General features: G+C 42.8%; 1 protein-coding gene across 6 annotated transcripts in view; it reads left to right on the top strand.

Moving 5' to 3' along the window:
- The window catches only part of CIT (citron rho-interacting serine/threonine kinase), a 156,192-nt gene that overhangs the window by 118,922 nt on the left and 14,382 nt on the right, over positions 1-22,888 (top strand). For 3 of the 6 annotated variants that reach the window (XM_046640858.1, XM_046640857.1, XM_046640862.1), the window contains 15 exons: positions 1,739-1,843; positions 6,911-7,051; positions 7,479-7,586; positions 9,185-9,347; positions 9,622-9,786; positions 12,399-12,536; positions 13,080-13,260; positions 13,933-14,024; positions 14,525-14,629; positions 14,871-15,040; positions 15,809-15,853; positions 16,296-16,376; positions 16,512-16,647; positions 18,276-18,415; positions 21,850-21,942. In XM_046640858.1, coding sequence (XP_046496814.1) covers positions 1,739-1,843; positions 6,911-7,051; positions 7,479-7,586; positions 9,185-9,347; positions 9,622-9,786; positions 12,399-12,536; positions 13,080-13,260; positions 13,933-14,024; positions 14,525-14,629; positions 14,871-15,040; positions 15,809-15,853; positions 16,296-16,376; positions 16,512-16,647; positions 18,276-18,415; positions 21,850-21,942 — 1,863 coding nt within the window. The remainder of the gene's footprint in view (positions 1-1,738; positions 1,844-6,910; positions 7,052-7,478; positions 7,587-9,184; positions 9,348-9,621; positions 9,787-12,398; positions 12,537-13,079; positions 13,261-13,932; positions 14,025-14,524; positions 14,630-14,870; positions 15,041-15,808; positions 15,854-16,295; positions 16,377-16,511; positions 16,648-18,275; positions 18,416-21,849; positions 21,943-22,888) is intronic. The other 3 variants (XM_046640860.1, XM_046640859.1, XM_046640861.1) reach the window with 3 other exon arrangements.

Genomic DNA, 22,888 nt, shown 5'->3' with positions numbered 1-22,888 from the left:
GTTATGCTTTACTGTGGGACGTCCTTGGTAGATAATAGTGTGAGTTGGTGTGGTGGGTACTGGGGTCTCACAGTCGGTCAATGGCTTCTTAACATCCACCTCTCTGGGCCCCTGAAGTCCGAATTTTGATCTGCGTGCACAACTCTCGTTTTCTGGCACTTGATTTCTAGAAGGATTTATGGATTTAATGTTGAGTATCCTTGGGAAGTGCTTGGTGGCAAGGATTAATGCTAATTCCATTGCTACCGTAATAGGCAGCTCAGCCTCCCTGTGTTCCAAGTCCAGGGACATGATAGGGTCTGACGACAATGCTAGTCCTCAGTATTTCACACTGGAAATACGTGTGTTCTGTCCATGTAGCACTCCATATTATATTTACCAGGTGATGGACCACTGTTTCGGAGATTTAATCTAATAGTCTTGAAAGAGATTTAGAATAAGTGCTTCAATGTTATGGAAAACAAAAGTGAAGATTAGAGAAATTTTATGTATATACGTAGCCTCGCACATATACTCTTTTTCACACACAAACACACACGTAGAGTAATAATCTGAGTTTTGTATAACTCTGTTATTTCCTGATTATAAGAGTAATTATTTGGGGTCATTCTGGTGCTATGGAAACCACAGAAAAGTAAAGGAAAAAGTGACTGGTAATCCGTCACTACTGTTATATTGGTGAATTTATTTGTAGTTTTTTCTTTGCATAATATGTTTATGTGTACACACACACACAACACACATAAATATTTGTATAAATTTAGGTTCTTACTATATAAACAGCTTTATGTATTTTTTTTAAAAACATCATATAACTAGGGGCTTTTCCTGAGTTATTGAATATTTTTTGAAGATGTAGTTCTAAAAACATCAATTGCACGGAAGTACCTATTTTAATCATTCCACTTGTGTTGGAAACTTGAGCTTCTTCCAATTTTTTGCCATTATAAATAACAGTGTGATGAACATAAGTCTTTATAGACATCTGATTATTTTCTTACCAGAGTATCATAGAAATAAAATGATTGAATTCAAGGCTAGAACTTGCCACTCAGGAACGTTCCTGACTTCCTTGATACTGGCTTGCTATTTTTTTTTTTCATGAGGAAAATAAATATATTATTTGGAGATAAATAAACCCTTTTGTGTTCAACTTGAAGAATATTTTTTTCTATTTGACTGTTCTTAAAGTATTCTCTAGTCAAGTTTCACCCCTCCTTTAAGACTCTAGACATTCTCATACCATCTTTTCTTGATGACTGGTCATTCAAGATCAGTTTTTCTTCTCCATATCTAAATTATCATGTGACAAAGCAGTCATTTTTTGTGTGTATGTCTAGTTATGGGCCAGCCTCTGCTTGTGACTTCATGTAGGTTCCTTGAGAGAGCTCATCCATCCTTTCATCCCAAAAACCCCTGATAGAATCCTGTGCAAGGAGCAGGCATTCAGCATGATTCTTTAACTAAATCCAGCCAAAGCAATCATCCTCTTCAAACTTGTCACAGCTGTTTATATGACTCACCCCTTAGCAATAATTCCTACCTCATGGAATAACTTACATAAGGACTGTCTATGACATGGACTTTTTTGTGGTAAATTTTTAAAAAACAATATTTATATTCTGACCGTTAGAACTTGATTATTCTTCACATGTGAAGGTTTGTGGATATTTCCAAAAGTTATTAGCATCTGACATTCCTAAATGTGGTATCATGGCCAATTTTTCCAAATGTCCAGCTCAACGACCTGGAGAAGAAACACGCCATGCTGGAAATGAACGCCCGAAGTTTACAACAGAAACTGGAGACCGAAAGAGAGCTCAAACAAAGGCTTCTGGAAGAGGTGAGTGAACGCACCTGCTAAATAGAGCCAGCTGGAATTTCGAAAGTGAAAATTTACGTTCAGGTAGTCAGATCCAAATTAGACGTTCAAATTTTGAAATTAGAATTTTCGAGGAAGAGTAAAGTGGTCACTTGATACTTTCTCGAAGGTATTTAACACATTAAAGAATGTGTCATGAAGACCGGAGGATCCCTGTCGTTTGTGTCCTCCCATATGGTGCTTAATAGAGTGAGAAGCACATAGTGAGTATGTGCCAAATGGAAGTTTATTAAATAGACGGGTGAATGAATATTAAGTTAAATTTTTCTTTAGAGTTAACATCCAAAGTATATTAAGTTTCAGGCTGATAGCACATCCATGCAAATTAGCTTTGTGCACAGGGCAGAGACTTGATCAGATTATGCTGACTACCAAATTTCATGAAGACGTTGAACATTCAGTTAATTCAGTTAAAAAAAAATTATGCCCTGCTTTTGAGACATAAAATGAAAAGCTCAAATGGATCTCCTAAACCCGTCCCTTATATTATTTCCTGTACCTTTTAACAGAATTCTGAAAATCTCCATTTAAATTGATGACTACTTCCCGCTCCCAACCAAAGCCCTGTATGTTGAATCACTGATGATTCTGCTTTGTTCATTAGAATTGACCAACCAGGACAAACACACTTTATAAAGATATTTAATGAGAAGCTGGACTCCAGGAGTGTTCTCTTGGAGGGAGCCTGACAGTTCAGTTAACCAGATTACCTATTCTGGTTAACTGAGGGTTTACTGTATGATACCCATAACTCCCGAGGATCTCTGCTAGTAGAAATAATATTGCCATGTTATTAAGTTTGAAAAGTCTGGTGAAAATTTTACAGGTGAGTATGAAATGTTTTATGAAATGATACTTTAAAAAATAGGAGTGGGAGTTTGGGAAAGTTCTGGAGATGGATGGTAGTGATGGTTGCGCACCAGTGTGAATGTACTTAGTGCCCCTGAACTGTACACTTAAAAATGGTTAAAATGGTAAGTGTTATGTTATATATATTTTACCACAATAAAAAATTTTAAAAATCAAATTAATTATATGTATACATGGATGGGAAGTTCACCAAAGGCAGCCCTAAGATCACTGTAATACAAATTTAAAAATCTACCTGGTGGTCAACGAGAGAATTATGGTCTTTGATGTGGAATGAATAGACAGCGTTCCCACTTTGGGCACTTGTTGGAAACAGAAAGAACAGAAATAATCAATGATCTCGCCTGTCCTATTCTCCTTCCGAGGAAGGAGAGTTGGCCCTGACAGCTCCATACTTTGGTCCAAGGTTACCTGGTGAGTCAGTGACAATGCTCGGAATAGAATGCTGGCTTCAGTCCCCTCGTTCTCACTTCTACACTACGTGAGAACTTTCCGGTTTCTCAGTCTGTACCTCACAGATAGATTTTTGAGCACAGACATCTGGCTGACATTGAGTTTGAGGCAGATTTTGCTGACGGTTGAAACCATTATGAAACAAAGAATGATCTTTATTGTCCAAAATATGGCTAGGATGCTTGGTTGTGGTGTGCACTTTATAAGCATGTGACCAAGGGCTTCACTCAGATATCCTCTTCATTAGGGACAGAGACTTGAAAATGAGTTCGGAATCAGAGTCTCAGGGTTAGAAAGAATTTTTTTATGTCATCTAGTCCAAATTCCCAGCACTTTTGCCACTGTTCCCTTTATCCCTGCCCCTAACAGACTTTACTAATGGCTCTTTCTCCCAAATCTTTCCTCGTGAGCCTGAGATGGCCTCAGAAGCTTTTGGATATGGCACTTTATAGCCACTATCGGTCCACTGGAAGTAACACCAGAGCTGAAAGTCCATTTGCTAATCCTGGTCAAATTAATCTTTTGTCCAAGGTAGAGAATCCCTTCCCCAGCACTCCTCATAGGCGAGCCTTGTTGAACCTCCACCTCAGTACTTACAGTGACTCTCACATTCCAACCCATTTTTCAACAACTCATTCTTAGGAAGTCCTGTTTTATTTTGAACTGAAGCCTGAGAATAATAATAACAACTAACATTTAATTAGCACTTAATATGTGCAAAGTACCTTTCTGAGTACCTTACATAAATTAACTCATACAGTCCTTGTGATGATTCCATAACTAATTTTATTTTATTTTATTTTATTTTTAAGATTTTATTTTTCCTTGTTCTCCCCAAAGCCCCCCGGTACATAGTTGTGTATTTTTTTAGTTGTGGGTCCTTCCAGTTGTGGCATGTGGGATGCCACCTCAGCATGGCTTGATGAGCGATGCCATGTCGCTGCCCAGGATTTGAACTGGTGAAACCCTGGGCCGCTGAAGTGGAGTGCATGAACTTAACCACTAGGCCACGGGGCCGACCTCAATAACTACTTTTATTATCTCCGTGACAGTTGATTAGATATCTTACCTACTCTCCCACTCCAAATCATCTTCTCTTTTCTAAATGAAATATTTCAAGTTCCTCCAAGTTTGGCATGTTCTTTTCTGGTAGATTTATCTTTCCAAAGAGAGTTTCTAGAGGGCCACGTGGTCTGAACAGCATGGAATACAGTGGGATATCTCCATCTCCATTCTGGGCTCTGGAAACCTCTGCCAATGACCCAGGCTCTTTGGGTAGCTTTATCCCACTATTGATACCCGTTGACCTGTCAAGTCACCACCTACCCTTCTACAAGTGTTTGTTTTTTTAACATCTTTGAGTTCTGTATTTATTCAGTTGATGTTGGAGAAAATACCATCCCACTGAACTTTCTCTTGTTGGTTTTGATCCATCTTTCTAGCCACCAGGGTTGTTTGATGCTCTCGTTCTGTCATCTAGCTCCTTCATGCTTCCTCCCAGTCTCCTGTCACCCTTGTAAAATTGTTGGACAGGTCTAAGCACGTAGCTAAAGCCCTCCTTTCAGTCTGACACTGACCCATGAATCATCTCCCTTTGCCTCTCTCTGGGAAGCAGGTCAATGGTTTTGAAAAACATTTCACTGAGCACAAATGTCACTCTTAGCTGTTTTTTTTTGTTTTTTTTTTTAAAGATTTTATTTTTTCCTTTTTCTCCCCGAAGCCCCCGGTACATAGTTGTATGTTCTTCGTTGTGGGTCTTTCTAGTTGTGGTATGTGGGACGCTGCCTCAGCGTGGCTTGATGAGTAGTGCCATGTCCGCGCCCAGGATTCGAACCGATGAAACACTGGGCCGCCTGCAGCGGAGCACGCGAACTTAACCACTCAGCCACAGAGCCAGCCCCTTAGCTGTTTTTTTATTATAGTAAATAAGCAGCCTATTTCTTGGAAAGCTAATGGACAGTTGATGTATTTATTCTAGAAAAATATTTTGGGCCTGGCTGTCACCAAACAGATTCTTGTGCCCAGCACTTGTTTCTCTGCCTCCTGCCTAGCAATTAATGTGTCCTAAAATAGTGGGAAGAAACCAAAGAGGGTAATTTGTGGAAGAAATCACTTGTGCTGCAGGGGACTGATAGCTCCTTTTAAAGGTTATCTTAGCTGTTTTCCTTTTCTTTTTTTCCTGTATTTTAGGGGGTTCTGTGGTTTGATTCAGAAATTCCAGGTTGGCACATGGGCTGGGTGGTCTCTGGTTAGTAACAGTATCTCTTGCTTTATGGAGGATTGATAGGGGAGAGGCTGGTGGAGTAGGTTGGGATGGGAAAGGCAGATAAGAAGGTGAGAGGAGAGCAGCTGACCTGGTTGGAGGGAAGAAGGAAGGACAATGGAGATGGCACTAAAATTCATTGAGCACCGACTGTGTGCTGGGCACTGTGTGTAGGATGTCACTAGTGAGGGCAGGTATTATATCCTTTTTCAGAGGAAGAACCTGATGCCCCTAGAGGCAGTGTAAGCATCCCATGGTCATGTGGCTGATATGTGTTAAAGTCAGGATTTCAACCAGGGTTTCTAACGTTTCAAAGTCCAGGCTTATTCCACTACCCTGCAGTATGCCCCAAGCAGTCAGCGCCCTCTGAAGAGGAAGGGCGGGTGAAGGGTAGAAAAGGAAAGAAAAATGAAACATAGATAGAGGGAAGTGAAGTAAGATGGAGAGGGTCAACACGAGGTCATCAGTTGCTCTCAGCTTGCTGGGGCCGGGAGCACTGAGCTTTGCCATGGCCTGTCGGAAAACTCCGGTGGTGATGTTTAGTGCTCTTCAGTAGCTCCCGGTCCTTAAGTCTGCAGAGGATCTAGCCCACCAGGGAAGAGAGGATTTGGGCCACTGCTAGCGTGGTTAAGACTGTAAACCAGGGGTTGGGTGAAATCAAGCAGTGTTTTGTCAGGATCTCTGCTCTCTCCTGCTTTGTAGACACAGAAGCATTTTAGGAAAGAGAGCCATAAAAGCAGTCTCTTTATAACCTGCCCTATTTTCTGGTTGACTTCCATTATAAAAATTGGGGGAAGATTTCCAGCACAAAACTGTTTCCAGTATACTAAATTTAATTTTTTTTCCTGGGTTTTACCAACACTCATACTGAATCTGGGATCTTCCGTTTCTTTCCTCCCCACGCTGTAAAAATATGTCCTACGATTGTGGCTATTTGCGTGCTTTTTGGGGTCCCTCACCCTGACGAGGAACTCTTTCAGTTAGAGATGACGTGATTCCCCTTGTGTATTCCACACTGTCCGTGCAAAGTGATTCTGCATAGTAACAGCTGAGATCTTAAAAACAAAAAATAAGGACAAATTGGAACTTAGTTGTCATGGCAGTAACTCTCACTGCCTTAGATATTAACTCAGATGGCTCAGACTCTTAAGGACCAAAATTAACTGTCAGCTCTGACCGGAAGGAAGACCCACCAGACTGGACTTCCTGTTACAGTGGACATCCTGTGACTTGCTGGCCATCTGAGATTTCTGTGCAAATTCTTTTTAACCATGCATGCATCGTTTTGGAATAAGGAGACAATTGGCAATTCTGGAATGAGATGGTTTCAAAAGCCGAACTTTTGGTGCCGTGCCTGAAATTAGTTTGGTAATTGCAACAGTGGGGGAACAAGATGTATTGTGTGTGGTACTGAGCCTTTCTCCGGCCTTTCTCCCCACTAGCAAGCCAAATTACAGCAGCAGATGGACCTGCAGAAGAATCATATTTTCCGGCTGACTCAAGGACTGCAAGAAGCTCTAGATCGAGCTGATCTGCTGAAGACAGAAAGGAGTGATCTGGAATATCAGCTGGAAAACATTCAGGTGAGAATCGGCCGAGGGAACTTCCTTAAAAATTGTCTGCAGAGGCGAAGCATGATGGCTCAAAGTCATCTGGGGAAACCGTCAGTGTCTTTGTGTTGTGCACTGTTGTGTATTTTCTCCAATATTTCATTACAAAAATTTGCAAACATTCAGAGAAGTTGGAAAACTGCTCTAATGATCACTCCCTAGATTCCAATATTAATCATTTGCTGGTTTTACTTTTTCACATATCTATCCATCCATCATCCCTCTTTGTGTTTTGGCACTAAGATGAGGACTAAGTGATCAAATATTGACCCAGTGCATTGGCGTTGAATTTTCCTATGCTGGCATCCTAATGACTTTCTTTTTTATTTTCTTAAAGTACTAAATTTAAAAGTATCCTTCTTTCTGGGTCTGAGGTTATTCTTGTTTTCCTGAATTTTAGGTTCTGTATTCTCATGAAAAGGTGAAAATGGAAGGCACTATTTCTCAACAAACCAAACTCATTGATTTTCTGCAAGCCAAAATGGACCAACCTGCTAAAAAGAAAAAGGTGGGTCAAAGTGTTGGAAAAGTGGCGAGTTGACAGTTTGGCTTGATCCTCTGTTTCAGTGTACACCACGGTTGATAGAGCATCTTAGGAACATTGAAGAGAACAAAATGCACAAAATGTTTTATTTTGGGTTGAAAAATAGGTTTTGAGATAATCAGAATAGCTGTTAAAGAGAGGGTATCATTATAAAGTCTGTAACAAGCTACTTTCTGTCCATGGCCTTTAAAATTGTGGTGCCTGTCTCTGTTAAGGGAGTGATTTTTTTCCCTAAGCAGCTGGGGCGGGGGTGGTATGCAGAGAGAAAGGTTTGTACATAGGTCGGGGCACAGGACTCCAGAGGGAGTAGCAGGTCACATGTGTGGGACTCTAGAGAGAGAAGGATTCTCAGGTCATCTGTGTGGGACTCTAGAAGAGGTTAGAACTTGTCTGGTCCAGTCCTTTTGGTTGGCTCACAAAGAGACTGGGACCCAGATTGTCGAAATGCCCGTCTAAAGTGCCTGATTGGATAGCTGTACCTTCCATGGAGTTCTGCTCCATCCCTTTAAAATTGTAACAGACAACATATTAAAAACTATGGCCAAAAAACCCGAAAAACCTATGGAGAGGGTTATACGTATCTATCCGTGTGCATGGGGAGATTTTTAGTAAGGCCAAAACATGCTTCCCTAAACCGCTGAAGCCCGCCTCCTAGGTTTGGCCAAGTGTTCTCCATTCATAAGGGCCTCTAAGGAGCTCGCGTTTCCTTCTAAAGGCATTTGTACCCCAGAGTCGCAGAGGCAGCAGTTTTGCAGGAAAGGCCTGCTATGCCTTTGGAGGAATACTGAGGAGTGGACTGAGGTGGGCCCTCGGTCCCAGTGGATCCTGATGCTGTCTCTACTGTAAGGAGATGAGAGCAGCCTGCTACTCAGGGTGGCTGCAGGGGAAGGATTTTCTTGTGTGTCATGTGCCTGTCTGTGCTTGTAATGCCTATGAGATTTAATCTTTTTTGTTTTAGCAGTGGACTGTTATCTGATTATGTCACTTGATGTAGTTAGGGTGTTGCCATTTCTTTTTTCATTGTTAATTTTTTTTCAGTTGCATTCTTCTATGTTTTTCTTTTTTCTTCACGTACAGTACATGTTCCATTTGCATTTTTTTGAGTAAGCCCCTCGTTTTGATGTCCTTTTAGTATTCAATTTTTTTGCTTCCTTTTTTAAAAGCACTCATCTCTGTGTCTTGTAACTAAGCATCATGAGACAAATTCAAGGCAAGAGTGATTTCTGAACCACCTCTCCTGACTCCATCCTCCACTTCCATTTTTTGAGGGTAAAGACTCAGGAAATGGCTCTCCTTGGAAATGCTAAAGGAAGAGGTGGTGGCAATTCAAGCAGCTTTAAGCCTCTTGGTGAAAACTCTGCACCCCTCTTTTTTCCAGCCGGCTGGAATGGGCTGTGGCTCAGTCTCCCCCTTTCCCCCTTCGCATGCCATTTTTACTAAATCTGCTTACAGTGAGTATGCTCCCGGCTTTCGTGGTTTGCTCCTCCCGAGTCAGAGCTCCTTTAGCTAGCTTAAAGTGCCAGTTTCCAGGAGTTAGGAGATATCTCTGTTTCCATTGCTAGGGTTTATTTAGTCGACGGAAAGAGGACCCTGCTTTGCCCACACAGGTTCCTCTGCAGTACAATGAGCTGAAGGTGGCCCTGGAGAAGGAGAAAGCTCGCTGTGCAGAGCTGGAGGAAGCCCTTCAGAAGACCCGCATTGAGCTCCGGTCCGCCCGGGAGGAAGGTAGGGGCGCTCACTACGCAAAGTGCTGTGGAAAGGCGGAGGACCGATCTCAAGGAGATTGGCCCTAGTTCAGCATCTGTGTTTATGGCCCATACGCCTTCAGTCCAGACAGCCCAAGTCCGAAAAGTTCTCGGCATCCTTGGTGTTGCCGATATGGCACAAAATGTGTCCTTTTGGTCTGGGGTCCATGAAAGACAGCCCAGGGGCAGTCCGCTTGGTTGGGTCCTCCTGGTGACCCAGCTAACCAAAAGACGTTGGACTGGTCTCTCTCCAGCTGCCCACCGGAAAGCCACAGACCACCCGCACCCATCTACGCCAGCCACTGCGAGGCAGCAGATCGCCATGTCTGCCATCGTGCGGTCACCCGAGCACCAGCCCAGTGCCATGAGCCTGCTCGCCCCGCCTTCCAGCCGCAGAAAGGAGTCTTCAACTCCAGAGGGTACGTTCTCAAGGGGCCACTGGAGTTTTGTTGAAATTTTTTACAATGCAGACGTATGATAAAAATGACAAGTAATAAAACTAGGCGATAGTAAGAAGTAGGTCTTCTCTCCACCCCTATCCCAGTTTCCTTACTCAGAGTCAACCATTATGTTCTTCAGGCACTAGTTCATGTATGTAACCACGTATTGTTCATGTACCTTATGTGTGTATATTCAAAGAGTATGAGAAAATGAGCGTATTTTTCTCAGCCCTTTTTTCTTTTATAATTATCATAGCACACTGTGTTATACTCTGCAAAACACCTTTCTTCTTTTAGTTAAAACATTATCTTAGAGGGTTTCTTATTAACACATATGGATCAACGTCAACCTTTTAAAGGGCTGCATAATATTCCATGGTGCGGGTGTATGATTCATGTGTTAAACAGACCCTTGTTGATGAGCATTTAGGTTATTTCCAATTCCTTGTTCCCACAGACACCCTGTAGTGAACTTCCTGTACTTCTGTGGGCATTATGGCTATAGGATAAGTTCATGGGAAATGAATTGTTGGGTTAAAGATTACATGCATTTTGAGTATTGGTAGTTTGTGACAATTTATATTCCTACCAACCGTGTGAGTTTTCTTTGTGGTCTCAAAAGTACTCTATCTACCTAGAGATGGAAAGGACCTGAAAAAAAGGGCCAGGGAAGGTGGTTTGGAAAGTCTTAGGGAACGTGGAGTAGAGCTGTGGCTCAGCATCATGGTGTCAAACCTCTTTAGTTGTAAATCTTGATGGCATTTTATTGTTGTTTTTTCTTCAATGAGGATGTCATCTTGTTTCCTATGTTTACACAACACTTTGAATCAAAGAGCTGTACTCTTAAAGTCATCAAAGTGGTGATGGTAACACGGAGGCCCTGGTGTCCACCGACAAAGCTGCACAGAGCAGCTACCTGAGTCGTTCCTAATACTCCAGGCTCCTGCTTTGGGTGTGTTGCATATTCACAGTTTCAAAGTGCATACGTGTTATTTATTCCTCGCAACTGTCTGATAAAGGAAGGGGGACGATGTTATATGGAGAACTCAATTTGGATTCAGAAATTGGGATCCTGAGCTTTTCTCTCTGTTTGAAGCTGCCTTTAACTAGTTCCAGGTCACTGTTGAGAGGGGGGCCCATTAAATGGAAAAAAAAAATCAATCTTGTTAATTTTAACAGCCTGGAATATAAATGTAAGAATCAGTTCTTTGAGGCTTAAAAGTTGGGTTTTTAACAAAAGGAGGTTTTTCATGAAAGAACTGGACATGAAGGGAGAATTCTTCAGTAAGTTTATAGATTTAATAATTAGAAATTCTATTCATAATAGTGATTTTTAAACTGAACTCTGAAAAGCTCTAGATATATGATTTCATCTGGAAGACAAAGCTTCTATGCCTAAAATATTTACAAACATTTGACTTAAAAGCATATGTTTCTTTATGCCCACAAACATCTATGCTCTCATATAGCCAATCTCCTACCAGTAATATGTTCTTTAAAAAACTGTCATTCCTAATAACTGGATAATGGAGATTTTAAGTTAATTCATGTAAATCTAGATGCATCTGTTAGTGTTAAAATAGTTTCACAATCTGTAACTAACCTGCTCTAATGGTTTTTTAACAGCCTATTGAGATAAATTGACATACCATACAATTCACTCATTTGGAAGGCTCACAAGGTTGTGCCACCATCACATTCTAATTTTTGAACATTTTTGGCCCCACTTTTCCCCCCTAACAAAAACTGTATATCCGTTAGCAGTCACTTCCCACTTTTCCCTCCACCCAACCTCTGGAAACCACTAATTCACTATCTCTGTGGATTTGCCATTCTGGTTGTTTCATATATCGTACCGTATGTGGCCTTTTGTGTCTGGCTGCTTTCACTGAGCATCATGTTTTTGATATGCATCCCTGTCGCAGCATGTATCAATACTTCATTTTTTTATGGCTGAATAATATTCTATGGTATGGATAGCTCATCGTGTTTATGTTAATCCATTGATGGACGTTTGGGTTGTTTCCATCTTTTGGCTATCATAAATAATGCTGCTAAAAATATTTGTGTACCAATTTTAGTGGTTACATATGTTTCCAATTCTATTGGGTATATACCTAGGAGTAGAATTGCTGGGTCATTTGGTAGTCCTATGTTTAACTTTATGAGGGACTTCCAAAGTGACTGCACCATTTTATATTCCCACCAGCAATGTATGAGAATTCCGGTTTCTCCACGTCCCCACCAACACTTATTGTCCACATTTTTGATTCTAGATGACCTAGTGAGCACAAACTGGTATCTCATTGTGGTTTTGATTTGCATTTCCCTAATGACTCATGATGTTGAGCATCTTTTCATGTACTCGGCCATTTATCTTCTTTGGAGAGATTTCTATTCAAATCCTTTGTCCATCTTTTAATTGAGTTGTCTTTTTATTATTGCATTGTAAGAGTTCTTTATAGATTCTGTAAGTTCCTTGTCAGAGAGATGATTTGCAAATGTTTATCTCATTCTGTGGGTTATCTTTTCACCTTCTGGATGGTGTCGTTTATAGCACTCTAATGATTTTTTAAAAAATTTTCCTCCAGAATTCAGTCGGCGTCTTAAGGAGCGCATGCACCACAATATTCCTCACCGATTTAATGTAGGACTGAACATGCGAGCCACAAAGTGCGCTGTGTGTCTGGATACTGTGCACTTTGGACGCCAGGCATCCAAATGTCTCGGTAAGAGCAGCAGCTGTGCTTGGCGGCAGCACCTGTGCGTCTCCACCTAAAAAAATCTATCTCGTGGAGGTGGTTTTTTTTGTTCTTTTTAAATTCCTCATCATATAGTGCATTCATTTTCAAGCTTTTAGTTTCGGTGGGAGGACGCCCTTTTTCCCCTGAAAGAGGAGTGAGTTTGTAAATGTTTTCAGCTCCTGTCTCCAACCCCCTGTGTGAAATACCTTCGGCTTTGTTAATTTCCAGCCTCTCTTCATCAGGCTGGTCTCTCCCTACCTTTAGGCTGTGTGCTGGCTCCGAGTGAAATGTGCAAATATGTCCTTTACGCCTTTTTTTGTGGCAGCCTGGGAGAAGCCAGGAAAATTGGGTCCAGGGAGCTTGGCTCTCGTTTCCTCTCTCTAGAGGGGCCCGGCTCCTGGGAAAGCTTAGGGATTACCTGGATGATGGGGTGAGAGTGACGGCCCAGCAGGGGGTTGGCTGGCAGAGGAAGGGAATGGTCCAGGATCCGCCAAGCGTGTTTTCAGGTGGTTCATTGCTTCTTCCTAGAATGTCAGGTGATGTGTCATCCCAAGTGCTCCACGTGCTTGCCAGCCACTTGTGGCCTGCCAGCTGAATATGCCACGCACTTCACTGAGGCCTTCTGCCGTGACAAAATGAACTCCCCGGGTCTGCAGACCAAGGAGCCCAGCAGCAGCTTGCACCTGGAAGGGTGGATGAAGGTTCCCAGGTACTGTTGCAGCGTGGCTTGCCCTGGGGCGGGTGCTGGTGAATGGTGGCAGAATGTCACCCCAAAATATGCCACTTTGCATTAAAAATTATTTTGAGCTAAAGGCACTTGAAAAACAGCAGGTGCAAGAAGGACACTCTGACCTCCCCCTTTCTCTTCTTGAAAGTAGGAGATAAAACTCTCAGCTAAAAGCTGCTCTCTCTATACCAAGAGGAAAGAAACATTCTTATCGCCAGAGACAGGAGTCAAGACCGGCCGAGAGAAATCTGTGCCAACAGACCTTGTTAAAGAAACTCTTATCTTCCTTGGGCCCTCTTGGACATTTTAGTCACTTTTTCACAACTGCTGCTCTTTGTTCAACGTGGTACACAAACACCCGAGCCTGTCGGCTCCTTGGGTCTTTATTTTCTTTGGAGACTCCCATGTCCATGTAAAATAAAATTTGTGTGCTTTTCTCCTGTTCATCTCCCTTAGATCAGTTGAATTCCTAGGCCAGCCCCAGAACCTAGAAGAGTGGAAGGCAGTTTTTCCTCCCTCCCCTGGCACTTGCATTCCTGATGTTTCCTAGGGAAGTGTCTTTTCTAGAGAAGATTCCCTGCCCTGCCCACCCCTTCCTCCCGCCTGATTCTTCTGAGTTCAAACATTTCTTCCTTCCCATCTCTGTTTTCCCAGGAATAACAAACGAGGACAGCAAGGCTGGGACAGGAAGTACATCGTCCTGGAGGGATCCAAAGTCCTCATTTATGACAACGAAGCCAGAGAAGGTAAATTAATGATTCAGGGGGAATTTCATTGCACGTGGTTGACCCAGGTCTCCCAGTGTCGGCGTGAAGGCTTTGTTTTTTGGACTGCGTTGCGAGCCTTCTACGATTTTCCATTTTTGAAAACTAAAACCCAAATGACTTGGCTAAAGGTTATTGGTACGATACTCACGTCTATAGGTCTCCCCTCTGAAGAACCTGCAGGGTGCTGCCCTGAAGATTCTACCTGCTAATACACCTTCAGAGAACTTCTGCCTCAGTCAACTAGCCCATAAATCCGCATCGTCATCAGAAAGTTGACTGTGCTACTCATCTGACACACTTTATTTTTTTTATCTTCCCTCTCCGCCTTCTCTGCACACCTTTTCCCTCCTCCTTTGTTCTCGTGCGCCTCTTTCCATGTATACTGTCTCTCTCTCGCCCCCTTTCTCTCTTCCTCTCTTCTCCCCTTTTCTTGGTCCTGTTCTTTTGTTTTTCTTTCTGCGCTTCCTCTTTGCACCAAGCTGGACAGAGGCCGGTGGAAGAATTTGAGCTGTGCCTTCCCGATGGGGACGTATCTATTCATGGCGCCGTCGGTGCTTCTGAACTTGCAAATACAGCCAAAGCAGGTGAGGAGAAGCGGGAGAGCCCCACTTTGCAGGTGGGCGGGGCTTGACAAATCAGCAAGGGCGGGAGGGGCCACAGGGGTGACTGGCCTGCAAAGGAGGCCCAACCTCCTCAGCTCCTCCATCTTAGCAGTAACTAGGACTCATGTGGCTTGGCACTCTCTCTGCTATCTCAGGGCCATCCCTCCCAGTGGGAGCTGGGGGAACCCAAACCCAACCCTGTGCTCTCTGTCGAATCTCCTAGATGTCCCATACATCCTGAAGATGGAATCTCACCCTCATACCACCTGCTGGCCCGGGAGAACCCTCTACTTGCTAGCTCCCAGCTTCCCCGACAAACAGCGCTGGGTCACCGCCTTAGAATCAGTTGTCGCAGGTGGGAGAGTGTCTAGGGAAAAAGCAGAAGCTGATGCTGTGAGTATGAAAACGGGCAGAGGAGCTCATCTTTGTAAAGGGGGCTGACTTGGTGGGACTCCCATGGGCTGCCGTGATTTTCCTCAGGCTCCCTCTCTGAGGGCTGATGGCTGGAGACTGTCATGATTGGGACTTTTGTGGTGATAGAGATACAGGCTCTGAGGTGACTTGTCTGGCATCACAGGTCCTCCCCTCAGAGCCCTTTAGAATGGGGGAGTCAGCACCAGTAGCCAACTCTTGGGGTGTGACAGATCTTGATTATGGCAACACAGCAGCAAACGTACTTATAAGGAAATCCTCTCTTGTTTACTCTGTTGAGTTTATTTGGTTTGGAGGCTTGAGTTACAAGCATTTTGGCCACAAAGCAGCACAAAAGGCTGCCGACAGCCATGTCTACTTCAGAAAGGCTTTTCATAACCTTCTCAATTGCTTCCACACGATGTGCTGTTCCGTAGGCAGGTTTGAAATCCTACTCATCCTTAAGATGTTAGAAACGTGGGTGCCTTGATTGGCATCACCCCTCCTAGAACGTTCCAAGATACAAACAGCACTCATCGCTCCTTGGCGTTTCCTCCACCAAAGACGAAACAGCTCTTTTCAGACACTTAGCTCCTAATCAACACTTTAAGTGTTCGCACTCAGAAAATCCTGAACCGTGGGCCTTCCTGAGAGGAGCTCTGCTCACTGGGTAGACTTGTTTTGATGACCTGTTTCGTTGTTACCCGTGTGAGCCTGTTACTGAAATCCATATTTGTATGTGTACAATAGGGCTGCGACTGTATTTTCTCCGAGCTTCTGCCTGCTTGGGTTCAGGTAAAGAGATTCACAGGCTGGTGGTTGTGCTGACACCGTGCTTTGCACTTTTGCTGCAGCCTGGAGGGACAGGAGCCTTCCACGTGGCTTATTAACTCTTTGCAGGTGACATCTCTTTAGCTTCAGCTTATTTCCTACCACAGAACGGCTCTCTACGTCTACGACACTCATTTCTTCCTGAGTCCAAGCCGTGTTATAACTCTGATGCTAATTAACACCCACCCCCAAGTTACCAATAACATTCACGTCTTGCCTTTTGAGCTCAAATCAAAAGATGGGGCGAGCCAAGAGCAGATGTGTGTTTCTGAGTGTTTTTAGGAGTGACTTGTCTTTCTTCCTGGCATTAAACTTCTCTCGGTTCTTGCTTGTGTCTCTCTGGATGGGTTTGCCATGGACAGTTCAATCTTACCATGTCCTCTTTTTTTCTTTCACATATGCAAAGAAATTGCTTGGAAACTCCCTGCTGAAACTGGAAGGTGATGACCGTCTGGACATGAACTGCACACTGCCCTTCAGCGACCAGGTTAGGGTTGGCTGGTGTCTGGCTAGCGCCACAAGCAGTCAAGAAAGGGCTGTGTCGGCTTCGCAGCTTATTTTTGGGGGTTGTTATGGTGATGTGGTTCTGCTTACATTCCGTTTGGGACTTCTGCCCTTGCAGGTGGTGTTGGTGGGCACCGAGGAAGGGCTCTATGCACTGAATGTCTTGAAAAACTCCCTCACGCATGTGCCAGGAATTGGAGCAGTCTTCCAAATTTACATCATCAAGGACCTGGAGAAGCTACTCATGATAGCAGGTGGGAGGCCAAAGACACAGCACTTTCTGTTCACTTTCAAGGGAAAGTATTTGAAAGCCAAATATCATGCTTGTGAAACACAAAGGCAGGCCCTCCTGGTGGCAAGTTGGAGCAGAAGCTTTCCTCGGTGTCCCTGCTGGTGCCCGAGCTGATGGCTCTCTGCTCAGACTCAGTTCCCTTGGTGTCCAGTGTAGTGCAGGCTGACACCCCAAAGAACATCTCACCATCACGCCAAGTCAAGAGTAGTGAGCCTCAGAGACTCATAAACACTCAGACCCTTTGTCTTCATCACCTCGATACCTCCGTGAGCCGTGACCTCTGAGAGCTTGCCTGCTCTGTTCCTGTGTTGTCTCTTATTTCTGTGACGTCTCAGAAACTCTTCGTCTAAAGTCACCACTGTTAACATTTTGCCACATTTTTTCTCTTTCTCTTCCTATATACACACAGACATTAACTTTTTTGAACTATTCGAGAGTCATTTGTAGCTATAACCCCAAGTTCTGAAGCATATCACTTAAGAACAGGACATTCTCTCATATAACCATGGCAAAAATTTTTTTGTCTCTTTATTGGTGGTACTAGTTTTTTTTTTAAAGGAAAAACAATAATTTATTGGCTCAGTGTTTGAAACCTCCACAGTTAGGTCTTGTTTCAGACACAGCCGGATGCATCCAGGGGCTGAAATAGTATGGTCAGGAACTGGCATTTCATGGTCTCTCAGCTCTTTTCTTCAGCTTCTTGCTTTGATGGTTTGTTTCTTTCTTTCTTCTTGCTTTCCTTCTTTATTCTTTAGAGCGGTTTTAGGTTCACGGTAAAATTAAGCAGAAAGTGCAGAGTTTCCATATACCCTCTGCCCCCACACATGCACAGCCTTCCCACTCTCTCCATCCCCCACCAAAGTGGGATATTTGTTACAATTGATGAACCTACACTGACACGTCATCATCACCCAAAGTCCACAGTTAACATGAGGGTTTGCTCTTGGTGTTGTCCGTTCTGTGGGTTTGGACCAATAGGTAATGGCATGTATCCACCTTTATAGCATCACACGGAATAGTTTCACACGGCAGTTTTTGAATTCAGAGAATTTAACCCTTGCTGTGATACAATATTCTGATGTACTGCCCATAGTCAGGTTTACCTGTGGCTCCAGTAATGTCCTTCAGAGTATTTTTTCCTGATTCACGATCCAGTCCAGGATCGTGCATTGCATTTAGTCCTGTCTCGTTAGTCTCCTTTCATCTGGAATGAATCTTCAGCCTTTCTTTTGTCTTCCGTGACATCCACATGTTGGAATAGTCCAAGGCTTTTGTTTTATAAGATGGCCCCTTGTTGCCTAACACATTCTGTCTTTACTTTGGTGGGGAGCATGTTTGACAGTACAGTTCACGTTCTCTGATGTTACCTCTGCAGAATTTTTTTCCTTCCATACTCTTGACTAAGATGGCAAATGTTTTCATTTTAGATCCAAAAGTTGGACCTAAACTGTATTTACAGGAATCTATGGGAAACTCAGTCCATCTGCGTGGCCTTGCTGGCTTTTATTTGTGACTAGAGCTAGAACTGCCGTCCGGTGTGTTTGCTTCCCGGCCTCCCACTGACTGAGAAGCTGTTCCTTTTCCTCTCAGGGGAAGAGCGGGCCCTGTGTCTTGTTGACGTGAAGAAGGTGAAGCAGTCTCTGGCACAGTCGCACCTTCCCGCCCAGCCCGACATCTCGCCCAACATCTTCGAAGCTGTCAAAGGCTGCCACTTGTTCGCTGCTGGCAAGGTAAGCTCTCCTCGGGGCTCAGCTGGCGGAATGTTCTTGACATCAGCACTGCCCCTCTTTCTATAGGGCTTATTAATTTGGCCTTGGAAATTGTATGACCTCAAACTGGGTTAAATTTCTCTGGCTTCCTTTAGGCACATGAAATAATTTGTGCAGCCATGAAACTTGCACAGGCTTTGAATCTAAAGGAAGTGTCAGAGAGAAAAATCAGAATAAAATTAACAAAACTAAAAGGATGATCCAGAGTTAGAAAAAAAGAAAGTGTGTGTGTTTGTGTGAGTGATGGAGCCTTTTTACAAAATTTTATTTTATTGAGGTCACATTGGTTTATAACATTATATAAATTTCAGGTGTACATCATTATATTTCCACTTCTGTATAGACTACATCATGTTCATCACCAAAAGTCTAGTTTCCATCCATCAGCATACACACGCCCCTTTCCCCCTTTTGCCTTCCCTCCACTTCTTCTGCCTGGTAATCACCAGTCGTTCTCCATATCTATGTGTGTGTTTGTTTTTTTATCTTCCACATATGAGTAAAATCATACAGTATTTGTCTTTCTCCGTCTGACTTATTTCACTTAGTAATACCCTCAAGGTCCATCCATGATGTTGCAAATGGGATGATTTTGTCTTTTTTTATGGCTGAGTAGTATTCCACTGTATCTATACCACATCTTCTTTATCTATTCATCTGTTGATGGGCATGTAGGTGCTTCCGAGTCTTGGCTGTTGTGAATAATGCTGCACTGAACATAGGAGTGTATATCTTTTTGAATTAGCATTTTCATGTTCTTTGGACAAACACCCAGAAGTGGAATAGCTGGATCATATGGTATTTCTATTTTGAATTTTTTGCCATATCTCCCTATTTTTTCCATAGTCACTGCCCCAGTTTGCATTCTCACCAGCATATGAGGGTTCCCTTTTCTCCACATCCTCTTGATGGAACCTTTTTCTTTTAAAAAAAATATAGCATTGAACCCCATGTCTAAACTGGATGAAAGGATGTTATATTACTAAAAATTTGCAAATTCTAATTTATGACATTTATATAACATAAAGTCTGTTCATGAGAACTCAAGTGAATTCTTTGGTAGTTAATTGCACATGGAAATTTGGCACATAAATATATTTGCTTGCCTGCTTTTTTTTTTTTGTTAAATGTATATATAAGCTACCTGAAGCAATCATCTGGAGAGTCTTTTTTTTCTTTTTTCTTTCTTTTTTTTTTTTTTTTAGGAAGATTGGCCTGGAGCTAACATCTGTTACCAATCTTCTTTTTTTTTCCTCCCCAAAGCCCCAGTACATAGTTGTATGTCCTTGTTGCAAGTCATTCTAGTTCCTCCATGTGGGATGCCGCCTCAGCATGGCTTAATGAGCAGTGTGTGGATCTGTGCCCAGGATCTGAACTGGCGAACGCTCGGCCGCCAAAGCAGAGTGCATGAACTTAACCACTTGGCCACAGGGCCGGCCTCAAGCTTGCCTGCTTCTTTAAAGAGCTTTTTTTTTTTCATTAAAAAAGTTGAGTACTTACGGGTGTATACACACATACATATGTGACTTCAGTGAAATCTGAATCAAGCCTTTGTAGAACCTCTGAGGCGGCTGGAGTTCTGCTCTTGAAAGCCATTGCCTTTCCCTTCTCAGAAGACTGGGCATTTGCTCATTTGGTCACTCAGTGAACATTCAATGAGCACAGTCCTTGTAATTGCCTGAGCCTTGTACTTGACCATTCTGAGGGATGGAGGACTGGTAGGGGAGAGGTGTGGTCAGCCACAGGAGTCTCTGGATGGGGGACTTGGCCTTGGCCTGCGTTCTTTGAGGTCTTATGGTTTTAGGATCCTCTGGCCATTTGGGGGATTCTTTTCCTAGTTACTTAGGTGAGTGTTGGGATTAACTATGGCAAATGATAAGAAGGGAACAGAATACAAAGTCAGAGAATGACTGTCCTAGAAAGGTGTTAATTTGAAAAGGTTTCTTGGAGGAGGTGAATCTTGAAGGGGCTGATAGAAGGTCCTTGCCAGAGGGAACTGGGAATTCCAGACAGGGACCGAGTAACATGAAACTCTGTACCCTTGTCAATTTTAATGACTTTTTTTTCTTTTTAAAGAAAAAATTTCTTGTTTTTCTTTTTTCTACCTTTAGTTCTTTATTGTATTCTCTTATGGTAGTTACCTTTTTTATCGCTAATATTACCTGTGCCATATCTCTTATTTGTCTTAATTTCATCAGAGGTATTCTCATTTCATTAATCTTTACCAAGGAGTGGCTCTGAGCTTTACTGATTCTATTATAGTATTTTATTTGTCATTAATTTTTTCATTCATTCTTATCTTTGTTTTTCCTTACTTCAGTTTTCTCTGGCTTTCTTCTATTATTCTTTTTCTTATTTCTTGTTTAGCTAATTAATTTTCAGGTCTTTTTTTAAATACAAGAATTTTAGGGCTATACATTTTCCTCTAACTACAAGTTTAGCTGCACCTTGTAAATTTTTATCATTCCACATATTTCTAAATTTCTTATGATTTCTCCTGTGAATGACGAGCTACTTAGAAATGTGCATTTTATTTCCAAAAATGTTTTTAAAAATTATAAATTAATTTCATTATAATGTTTGAAACACTCAAAAAATGTATAGAATATATATGTAAATTATAAAATTATCACACCTAATAGTGTTGTAAACATCCACAGACTCACTACTGAACCCAAGAAATAGAACATTACCAACCATTTCCATTTTCCTGTTTTTCTTTCCTATCTTATCCCAGCTTATCCCCCTCAACCTCATCTCTGCTGACCTTTATATCAGGACTGATTTGAGCTGCTTTTCGCAATTAGTGAAATGACAAAGATCCAGTTGTGGAGGTGAAGTGAGGGATTCAACTGTTCTAGAAAATGAGAATTTTAACATAGAACTTTACATATACAGATCTTAACTAAGAACTTTTTTGTTTGGACCAAAATCTTTAACTTCTTATAGCAATTTCCACTGCCTTTCCCCTCCCTGGGGGCAAGATGGTCAAAAGAGTCTGTCTCCAGCAAAAGGCACATACACACAAAATGTGTGTGGGGTCAGGTGGACTTCCTGAGGCCTTCTCCGGATCTCTGTTAAATCAGTGTTTCTCTTCCAGGAGTGATTCTGCCTCCCAGGAAACATTGGGCCATGTCTGGAGGCATTTTTGGCTGTCACAACTGGCAGTTTTACTGTTGGCATCTAATGGGAGAGCTTGGGGTTGCTGCTAAACATCGTACAATGCACAGAACAGCCCCTCACCACAGGGAATTATCCGGCCCAAAGTGTCCATAATGCCAAGGTTGAGAGACCCTGCTCTAAATTGATGTGTTATTCCCAGTTTTGCTACGGAGCCAGGATACACACTGGTGATGCTCTTTCTTTTTCTTTCTTTTTCCCTGATTGCTTTTCAGATTGAGAACGGGCTCTGCATCTGTGCAGCCATGCCCAGCAAAGTTGTCATTCTCCGCTACAATGAAAACCTCAGCAAGTACTGCATTCGGAAAGTAAGTCCCGGGCCTTGCCTGTCCTGCTCTCCCAGCCAGCTGGTGTGGAAAGCATGCTGTCTCAGGGAACAATGTAGTCCCTTCACCCTACAGCCCTGTGTGACCTCCTTAGAGAGAGACACCTTGCCTTCCTGGAGGAAGCTCCAGAGCCACTAGTAGCTGCACTTTCCCTCTCCTGTTTGTGGGCTGGCTGGAGAGGCAGTGAATTAAGCCTTTTGTTAAGGGAGAAAGGAATTTGGTGCTCGAGTAGACACTTCTTTTGAACCAGCAGAAAAAGGGAAGGAGTTCTTTCTGAGAACCTAGCAGTCCCTGGTTGCACAGACCAGAATCTTTCTCAGATCCTAGAAATTTCTATTGATAACCTTTGGAAAAGCCAGTGCTAGCTGTGTTTTGATATGTAATTAGGGAGCTGGTCCTCTTGGGAGCAGAGTGAGCTGTGATGCTGACGGCAGTATGGACAAGGGACACGTTAGATCATTACATTTGCCTCACTCCTAGAGGAAGCTGTCTGTTGTCCCTTGACTAAGAATGTTCCACTTACCATAAGCCTGACTTATTTCAGGTGCTTTCATGATTAGTCTCAAAGTGAAATGAGGGACGAATATATAAGGGTCATTAGCTGTTAGAGAAACTGTTTGTCTGTAGGGGCTCTTGCTAGTTTAGTTTGTGTTTTTATTGAGCACCTACTGGTACCAGAGGCTGAGCCAGCTGTTTTGCAAATACCTTTCACAACAGTTCTGAAAAGCAGGGGTGGTAATCCCCAATTTTCGGGGAAGATGATTGTCTGGCCGAGATCCTAAGTTACAAAGCTGAGACTCAAACTGCAGTTTGACCTCCTCTCATTTCACTGTGTCATGGTGCCTGAAAGTTTCCTTGCACTTAGCAGGTGATCAATAAATAGTCAGTGACAATGACAGTGCTGATTAGAGTTTGAACTCTTAGCTTC

The sequence above is a fragment of the Equus quagga genome, chromosome 15, assembly GCF_021613505.1.
Source record: "Equus quagga isolate Etosha38 chromosome 15, UCLA_HA_Equagga_1.0, whole genome shotgun sequence".
NCBI lineage: Eukaryota > Metazoa > Chordata > Mammalia > Perissodactyla > Equidae > Equus > Equus quagga.
This window is presented reverse-complemented; position numbering and strand designations above follow the sequence as displayed.